This window comes from Gymnodraco acuticeps, unplaced genomic scaffold (assembly GCF_902827175.1).
Source record: "Gymnodraco acuticeps unplaced genomic scaffold, fGymAcu1.1, whole genome shotgun sequence".
NCBI lineage: Eukaryota > Metazoa > Chordata > Actinopteri > Perciformes > Bathydraconidae > Gymnodraco > Gymnodraco acuticeps.
In genome coordinates this window covers 1-10,000 of record NW_022992116.1, presented here as the reverse complement: position 1 = coordinate 10,000, position 10,000 = coordinate 1, and the positions used below count along the sequence as shown (strand labels likewise).

Genomic DNA, 10,000 nt, shown 5'->3' with positions numbered 1-10,000 from the left:
AGTAATACTAGACCACACACACACACACACTTCTTCTGCATTAGCTTCACTTACAGACGGACCTGTGTCAGAGGAGTAGAGTAACACAGAGAGAGAGACTGGAGTTTCCATGAAGACCCCAAACACAACACAGAGAGGAATGTGGAGACAGAGGAACATATGAGGAAGAGGAGGAAGAGGAGGAAGAGAAGAAGTTAAAACAATATTAGAAAGGAAAGGGAGGAGGAGAGGAAAACGAGATGTGTGAAGAGGAAGGAAAGGAAGGAGGGTTTAGAGAGGAGGGAAAGGAAGTGAGAAAGAGACATTCTGCAGATTATTTCCCACGTCCGTTACGATATAAGATCTCAGAGTTTTCAAAATGTTGCCTTAAAGTATTCCAACTTGTTGTTTTTTTAAAGCACAAAAACTGTAATATTTCTAAAAGTATTTCATCACAAGTATCACAACTTTTCCCTTTTAATGTTCTGAAGAAATTCAGACAATAAATGTGACTTTCCTCCTTCAATACTTATAACTTCTTTCTCAGAAATATTGCAACTTTTCCTAAATATTCGTAACCTTTTCACAAAGTATTCTGACTTTCTTTCAACTTAATGACTAATCTGTTCAAAAGTGTTATCTTTGAATGTTCTGTGGATAGACGGCTCTTTATTACAACTGTATTTCCTTCAAGTGTCTTTTTAACAGAAAACACATAATGTCCATAAAGTTATCGTGTTTAAAAGTGAGAATCACCTGGAACTACATTTCCCATGATGCACCTGTCCTGTCCCCTTCAAAACCTCCCTGCCTTCTTTTTTTTCTTTTCTTCATAATTTTCTTTCTAATACAGAATGTGTTTTTTAAGCGAGCTCTCTGATTGGCTGTCCTCAGGTGAAGTGGGCGGGGCCTAAATATGGCGGGAGCCTCAGTGAAAGTGGCGGTTCGAGTCCGGCCGTTCAACTCCAGAGAAACGGGACGAAACGCCAAGTGTGTGATCCAGATGCAGGGAAACACCACCTGTAAGAGACACACACACACACACAGCACACAGACACACACAGAGAGACACACACACACACACACACCACACATACAGAGAGACACACACACACACAGAGAGAGAGACACACACACATACCATGTATACATCACTTCAGGGGACATTACATTGACTTACATGCATTTCCTGGAGACTTATCCTAACCTTAACTATAACCAACACATGTCTAACCCTAACCCTAACCAAGTCTTCACCCTAAAATTAATGATCCCCCTCATGGGGACCTCCAATTTGTCCCCATAAGGGAGGCGAGTCCCCACACGTGACTGTGTAAACAGATTTAGGTCCCCACAAGTATAGTAATGCTAGGCCACACACACACACTCACACACACACACACACATCAACACACACACACACAGAGACACACACACACACCACGCACACAGAGAGAGACACACACACACACATCACACACACAGAGACACACACACCACGCACACAGAGAGAGACACACACACACAGAGACACACACACACACACTGGATGTCTATACTACATGCTCACTAGTTATTAAGTACTAATGAGAGAGAAAGTGAAAAAAAACGAACGTCATAAACGAGTCGAGAGAATTAATACCTGCTGGAGAAAACTAAAGTGTGTGTGCCTGTGGGTGTGTGTGTGTGTGTGTGTGTGTGTGTGTGTGTGTGTGTGTGTGTGTGTGTGTGTGTGTGTGTGTTTAAATAGGTTCAGAGGTCACATGTCAGGGAGACAGAGGCATGCTGGGTATTCTGCTTTCTAACATAGAACATAGAAAGAGTAGTGTTTTAAATGTGTGTAAACCCCTCAGCGCTGTGTGAGTCTGAATAAATGCAAGATGTTTCAAAGTGTTTATAATCATTCATTGTTCTCCAGGCATCACGAACCCCAAGCAGCCCAAAGACGCAGCCAAGAACTTCAGCTTCGATTATTCCTACTGGTCCCACACCACGGTGAGGTCATGCTGCTACATCATGTGTTTAGAGAAATATATTATGTATTGATAAGTTAGTCAATAAAAAGCGTATATTTAGATTTGAAGGAGATACAAATGTGGATTTAATGTTTAAGGATATAAAGAAAGATAACCCATTTTGAGGAAACGAATGTATTTAATTTGAGGAATGTGTGTTTGTTGTGATTGATATGTTCAGGCGGAGGAGCCGGGGTTTGCGTGTCAGCGTCAGGTTTACAAAGACATCGGAGAGGAGATGCTGCTGCACGCCTTCGAGGGTAACGGCTGCTCATCATCATCCAACTGTTTATTTAATAATAACAACAATAACAACACTAACGTTGTTGTTTACCTCCCAGGGTACAACGTGTGTATCTTTGCGTACGGACAGACCGGAGGAGGCAAGAGTTACACCATGATGGGGAGGCAGGAGCCGGGCCAGGAGGGCATCATTCCTCAGGTACTTATCTCAGTTCACCTCAGGGGCGGTTCTAGGGGGGGCCAGGAGGGCATCATTCCTCAGGTACTTATCTCAGTTCACCTCAGGGTCGGTTATAGGGGGGGCCAGGAGGGCATCATTCCTCAGGTACTTATCTCAGTTCACCTCAGGGGCGGTTCTAGGGGGGGGCCAGGAGGGCATCATTCCTCAGGTACTTATCTCAGTTCACCTCAGGGGCGGTTCTAGGGGGGGCCAGGAGGGCATCATTCCTCAGGTACTTATCTCAGTTCACCTCAGGGGCGGTTCTAGGGGGGGCCAGGAGGGCATCATTCCTCAGGTACTTATCTCAGTTCACCTCAGGGGCGGTTCTTGGGGGGGCCAGGAGGGCATCATTCCTCAGGTACTTATCTCAGTTCACCTCAGGGGCGGTTTCTAGGGGGGGGCCAGGAGGGCATCATTCCTCAGGTACTTATCTCAGTTCACCTCAGGGGCGGTTATAGGGGGTGCCAGGAGGGCATCATTCCTCAGGTACTTATCTCAGTTCACCTCAGGGGCGGTTCTAGGGGGGGCCAGGGGGCATCATTCCTCAGGTACTTATCTCAGTTCACCTCAGGGGCGGTTCTAGGGGGGGCCAGGAGGGCATCATTCCTCAGGTACTTATCTCAGTTCACCTCAGGGGCGGTTCTAGGGGGGGCCAGGAGGGCATCATTCCTCAGGTACTTATCTCAGTTCACTCCAGGGGCGGTTCTAGGGGGGGCCAGGAGGGCATCATTCCTCAGGTACTTATCTCAGTTCACCTCAGGGTCGGTTATAGGGGGGGCCAGGGGGGCATCATTCCTCAGGTACTTATCTCAGTTCACCTCAGGGTCGGTTCTAGGGGGGGCCAGGGGGGCATCATTCCTCAGGTACTTATCTCAGTTCACCTCAGGGTCGGTTCTAGGGGGGGCCAGGGGGGCATCATTCCTCAGGTACTTATCTCAGTTCACCTCAGGGGCAGTTCTAGGGGGGGCCAGGAGGGCATCATTCCTCAGGTACTTATCTCAGTTCACCTCAGGGGCGGTTCTAGGGGGGGCCAGGGGGGCATCATTCCTCAGGTACTTATCTCAGTTCACCTCAGGGTCGGTTCTAGGGGGGGCCAGGGAGCATCATTCCTCAGGTACTTATCTCAGTTCACCTCAGGGGCGGTTCTAGGGGGGGCCAGGAGGGCATCATTCCTCAGGTACTTATCTCAGTTCACCTCAGGGGCGGTTCTAGGGGGGGCCAGGAGGGCATCATTCCTCAGGTACTTATCTCAGTTCACCTCAGGGGCGGTTCTAGGGGGGGCCAGGGGGGCATCATTCCTCAGGTACTTATCTCAGTTCACCTCAGGGTCGGTTCTAGGGGGGGCCAGGGGGGCATCATTCCTCAGGTACTTATCTCAGTTCACCTCAAGGGCGGTTCTAGGGGGGGGGCCAGGAGGGCATCATTCCTCAGATACTTGTCTCAGTTCACCTCAGGGGCAGTTCTAGGGGGGGCCAGGGGGGCATCATTCCTCAGGTACTTATCTCAGTTCACCTCAAGGGCGGTTCTAGGGGGGGCCAGGGGGGCATCATTCCTCAGGTACTTGTCTCAGTAGGATGTGTGTTATATATGAGTGAACGCTACTGAGCCCTCTCTCCCTCCAGCTGTGTGAGGACCTGTTCCAGAGGACAGGAGGGAACGCTGATCCTGACCTCAACTACTCTGTGGAGGTAAAAACTCAATCAACTTTCTGATCCCTTTTCTTTGTACAATTATTTCGTAGTGTTTTTTTTTTCGGGTTTTCTGTGAAACGTTGTCGTCACATTTATTTATTTAATTTTTAGATATGTTTTCGAAAAAAATTGTATTTTCTTAATTTCTTTGTAAATGTGTTTTTCTTATTTCTGATCAAAACAAACGGTGTTTCTTGTTAAAGGGTTTTTTTTCTACCTTTTTTTAAGAAATCTATAATTCTCGGTTACTTTTTGTGAAAAATGTTCTTTTAGAATTATTTTCATGTATTTTGATCTTTTTGCTTTTGTGTTTAAGAAAACTAAATAATTGTTCGTGATTTTGTAAAATGGTTTTCTTTATTTTAAAAACACGTTTTATTTTTTATAGTTTCGAAACATTTAGTTGAAAACGCTAAAATCTTTATATGTAATGCATTTAACGTGTGATATCTCCATTCACCCTCCAGGTGTCCTACATGGAGATTTACTGCGAGCGCGTTCGAGACCTCTTGAATCCGAAGTCTTCTCTGACTCTTCGGGTCCGAGAGCATCCGATCCTCGGCCCGTACGTCGAGGATCTCTCAAAGCTCGCCGTCACCGGGTTCCCCGACATCCGAGACCTGATGGACGCCGGCAACAAGGCGCGGTACGTCTTTATATTAATATATAAACTATATTCTATAATATAACTATCATCCGGGGTCAGAGGCCTGCACTACGAGCCGGATGTTCTCTTAGCTGCTAATTTCAGGGTAACTCTGGGTTTCCGGTCCTACGAAGCTGGTTCTCTTTTTAGCGGGCTAGATCTCCATGGTAACTGATGCTGAGCGGCTAACCTGCTCCGGAGCAGGTTGGGTTGCAGGCTAAGAGCTCAACTCAGTGAAAGCACCGCCTGCTGACCAATCAGAGCTCAGTGTGCGGAGTTTAAAGCGATCAAGTCATATTACAGGAGAAAGGAAATACAGAAAAGCTGCCGTTGCAGGAAAGACGGCCGGCAAAAATCACCGACTGTGTGAACGTGAACATGAATAGAATATCAGCTCCATCTTCAGAGCAATCTGACTATTATAACATTAGCGTTAAGAAAGCTTATTTAAATATCTGCCACAACATAAGTAACCGGATCAGAGTCACATTAAGTACAGTCCATATCACTTCATAATGTATCATCTCCTGATCTGAGTCAGCTGAGCCGTATCTGGCCGTGCAACACTCACAGCGTCACAGACTGGATGCAGAAGCATTATTTGAAGCAACACATTAAGTTGAGGAAACACTGGAGTCAGATGTAATGAAAGTCAGATGGTGTCTTAGACGGGCAGTGATATCATAAAGCTGTTAATGTACGCATTCAAACACTTGTTCTGTTCCCAGCTGTGTTCACCTTGCAGGTGCAGCTCTGTGGCTTTGATCCTGGATCAAGTGTTTAAGTCATGGATGTTTAAACTTCTTCATACGTCTAATATTATAGTTGACTTTTCATTCAGGAAGTATGACGCTGCGCTGTCAGTGCGCTTCTCCATGTCTGTGATTGGTCGAATGCTCCAGATACTACCCCTCTCATGTGAACGCCTAACTAGATAGGACACGGCTGGCTTGAGCGATCCACTTGATAACCAGCGTCGTAGGACCGCTTAGCGAGAGCGTGTATGTTTTGGATTAGGCCAACCGGCTAACTCAAACATATCCAGGTTAGGTTGAACCGGCTTCGTCGTACAGGCCTCTGGTGCCGTAGATAAAGCCGATAAATATAACATCAAATACACCCAAAAAAACTTTAAATTAAACGTAGACATTTATGATATTCTTTGTTCATATGCTCTACATCATTTGATCATAAGCACACAGAGGGACTGTAAATGTAAGATTAGCTGCACATCCTGTTTTACAAGGCATTCTGGGAGCTGTAGTCCAGATGAGTCGACCTGTGAAAATGACCTGTGTTACTTCATGGGGGGTTTCCATTCTAATATCTGTCTTTCTTCCTGTTTCCTGTCTTCAGGACGGTGGCGGCGACCAACATGAACGAGACGTCGTCTCGATCTCACGCCGTCTTCACCATCGTCTTCACTCAGAGACGAAGAGACCAGATGACCGGCCTCGACACCGAAAAGGTACAGAAAGACACATATTTACTGTCCTGATAATACATTGCATTTTATTGAAATGTAAAATGTGTGTGTGTCCAGGTGAGTAAGATCAGCCTGGTGGATCTGGCAGGAAGTGAACGCGCCGACTCTTCGGGGGCGAAGGGCACCCGGCTAAAGGTCAGAGGTCACATCTGCATTTATATATTTTTAACAATTTAATCGTCACTTTCTGCAGTTTTAATAAAAACATCTGTGTTTATTTGAACAGGAAGGAGCCAACATCAATAAGTCGCTCACCACGCTGGGGAAGGTCATCTCTGCTCTCGCTGAGATGGTAAGAACATCATTTCATTCCTTTTAAGAATTAAACTTGTTTTTCTTGTTCTTGTTTGTGATATCATTTAAATATGATTTCTGAATGTGTAGCAGAGCAACAAGAAGAGGAGGAGCGACTTCATCCCGTACAGAGACTCCGTGCTCACCTGGCTGCTGAAGGAGAACCTGGGTCAGTCTCAACATCACTCATTGCGTAACAGTCTGAGGAAGCTGCAGATTTAATCAAACCTGTCCGGATGGCTTCAGAGGATTCAGACGATATGTTCTGTTCATGACTCTCTGGAGAATCACTGCTCGCACTTCAGAGTGTCTGGCTTTAGGGTGTGGGAACGTGCAATCACCCTGACGTTATGGATCTGGAGCTCTGTGTTCACTGAGAGGACTGGAGCACAGAGGATGCTTCAGGCTGGCTGGAGCACATCTGGTGGAAAGGTTTTTAAAAAGTCTTAAATGTGTATCTCCTTCAGGAGGGAACTCCCGCACGGCGATGATCGCGGCTCTGAGTCCGGCCGACATCAACTACGAGGAAACACTCAGCACCCTGAGGTAAATACTCATATACTGTATATATATATATATACTGCAGTACTCTCTTATACACACGTATTAATATATATATATATATATATATATACAGGTACGCAGACCGAGCCAAACAGATCCGCTGCAACGCCATCATCAACGAGGATCCGAACGCCAGACTGATCCGAGAGCTGAAGGACGAGGTGGAGCGCCTCCGGAGCCTGCTGTTCAGTCAGGGGCTGCAAGAACTGCTGCAGAACACAAGTACTACCTCTAATACTATACGTACACATTATATACACTATATATACATGTAGTACACTGAGGAGCCTCTGTAACACGAGTACACACTTAAATATACAGAAAATATGCAGAAACACGTACTTTAATACAAGCGGTACTCTCAGGAGCTGCTGAATAGTCAAAATACTCACTAAGATACTGCGTTATACAGAAAAACCCATAATGCATTTTGTTCTCTGTACTGCAGATACTCTGACACTCTGCATACAGCTCAGTGTAATAATAGCAGCGGAGAAGCAACGAGGCAGAAAGCTCCTTCTTACGCAGCGCTCCAGACAGAGACGTATTCAGTGTGCAGTTCCTTGGCTTCAGGGCAGGGTATCTAGATACTCTCCAAGGTCTGACATCATGAGTTCTGATACTTTTAAAGCAAGCAGCCATGTTTTCAAATCTGTAATCAAAGAGGACCTCAATAACGCTATCGACCAATCAGATTGCTTGATTTGACTTGTCCGTTTTATAAATATATTTACATTTCGTCCGTTACAAAACAAACGTACAAAGCACAAGATGGAAACATGTGAGGTTAGCGTGGACCTCGGGGGGGGGGGGGGGGTCTCACTGTGGAGGAGTGGACTGAGCAGTGCCTCTCTCCAGAGAGCACCTACAGGACGACATGCAGAGCTACGTGAAGAGCAGGCAGACCAACTGGAAAGGACCTCCATTCAGAAGCTTTCTGATGGGGTCTTGAACCAAAGCAGAGACATGATGAGCGTTAGTGGCCACAGGTGCAAAGCTCTCTCAGAGCTGCTGGAAGCCGAGTCTCAGGACCGGAGAGAGTGGAGCGATATTCTCTCCACGCCGAGCAACAGCCAGAACAACCTCAACCTACACTATATTGGGACGGGTGGCGCAGTGCGCTGTGCGCTGTGCAATGATCATCAGATCAAGGGGTGAAACCCGCCGCTGCTGCTGCGTCTGTAAAGCCGGTGTGTCCTTGGGCAAGGCACTTCACCTGAACTTGCTCCTGTGGGTTTTGTCCACAGTGACCATTGCATGTATGATATATGTGTAATGTGTATTTGTAAAGCGCTTTGAGCATCTGGGAAAGCGCTTTAATAAATGTAAAGAATTATTAAATGATTATTATCCAAGTGACCTCGTGAGCCAAGCTGCTGATGCTGCACAGGTTCCAGTGGCTGCACAACAAACAACAACAAACACATGTGAATAAAGAGCCAGATAATGGATCAACGCTCTCCGTCTGATGTGTTCGCTAGCTGTTAGTGTTGTTGCCTAGCAACCAGCTCGCACCATGTTTCGTGCAGAAGGCAACGGAGGGACTATTTTATTTTGAACATCATTATTTACTAATAAAAACTATTTCAATTAGTGTGTATCTTTCTTTCATATTGCCACACGTGGTTACAGAGTTATAATATAATGAGCATATACACGGCCTGTCCTGAGATGTGGTCCAATCAGGATGAACATGTGGTTTGATTGATCAGCTCATGTGTGTGTGTGTGTGTGTGTGTGTGTGTGTGTGTGTGTGTGTGTGTGTATGTATGTGGAATGATGTGTGTGTGTGTGTGTGTGTGTGTATGTATGTGGAATAATGTGTATGTGGAATAATGTGTGTGTGGAATAATGTGTGTGTGTGTGTGTGTGTGTGGAATAATGTGTGTGTGTGTGTGTGTGTGGTTTGTGTTTTGGTATGTACGGTATGTGTGGTATGTGAGAGCAGGGTATTTAAAGAGTGTGTTTGCGGCTGCGGTGTGTGTGTGTGTGTGTGCGTGTGTGTGTGTGTGTGCGTGCGTGTCTGTGTGTGCGTGTCTGTGTGTGCGATATTAATACTCTCTCTCTCTCTGTCTCAGTGAACAACAGCAGCCCCCCCGCCCCCCCCTCCTCCCTGCAGCAGCTGGCTCTGACAGCCAATGGGATCGCAGAGAAGGATAGCTCCGCCCCCTCCGGTGTGTGTTTTTTACCTGATTCTTTAAACCAAATAAATAAATCCACTTTTTATTTGACATAATCTAATAAAACTAATTTTAAAAGTCTGCTCGGTTACTTATTGCTTTATTTAGATTTATTTATTTTTGTGCATAACTTTTATTTCGTCGTCCCAACATTTATTTATAAAGAAAACTTTATTTATATTGTAAAACAAATCTCCTTTTTAATTTATTCTTTTCTTCGATTTTTGTTTCCTACAAGCTTTACTCTGAAAATCAGTTTTCTTGTCGTTTTATTCTGAAAATCTGTTTTCTTGTAGTTTTATTCTGAAAATCTGTTTTCTTGTAGTTTTATTCTGAAAATCTGTTTTCTTGTAGTTTTGTTCTGAAAATCTCTGATTCCTACAGATTGAACTCCTGTTAACCTACCTGTGGTTGTTCTTCTAATAAACCCTGTTTTCCTGATGTTTTACTCTGAAAATCTGCTTCCTGTTTAGGAGCGGAGGCGGAGTCTGCGTCAGACGACTCCCCCAACGAGCTGATGGATGATGACGAAGAGGAGCCAATCAGCAAAGAGGAGGCAGCGGAGAGACTGCTGGTGGGGATTATATATTATATTATATATTATTATTATATTATATATTATATTATATTATTGTATTATGATATATTATATTATATAATATAATATAATATATCATAATAT

At 45.1% G+C, this 10,000-nt stretch overlaps 1 protein-coding gene across 1 annotated transcript in view; it reads left to right on the top strand.

Moving 5' to 3' along the window:
- Positions 1-9,892, top strand: part of LOC117537784 (kinesin-like protein KIF1C) — a gene marked incomplete at its 3' end in the record, with an annotated part of 26,863 nt that extends 16,971 nt beyond the window's left edge. Inside the window, 14 exon segments of the mRNA XM_034203131.1 lie at positions 874-1,001; positions 1,898-1,974; positions 2,176-2,254; positions 2,336-2,436; positions 4,080-4,145; positions 4,616-4,794; positions 6,151-6,262; positions 6,338-6,415; positions 6,507-6,572; positions 6,665-6,743; positions 7,042-7,120; positions 7,212-7,360; positions 9,217-9,312; positions 9,792-9,892. Of these exon segments, the coding sequence (XP_034059022.1) occupies positions 896-1,001; positions 1,898-1,974; positions 2,176-2,254; positions 2,336-2,436; positions 4,080-4,145; positions 4,616-4,794; positions 6,151-6,262; positions 6,338-6,415; positions 6,507-6,572; positions 6,665-6,743; positions 7,042-7,120; positions 7,212-7,360; positions 9,217-9,312; positions 9,792-9,892 (1,368 nt within the window).
- Positions 9,893-10,000: the final 108 nt, after the last annotated feature.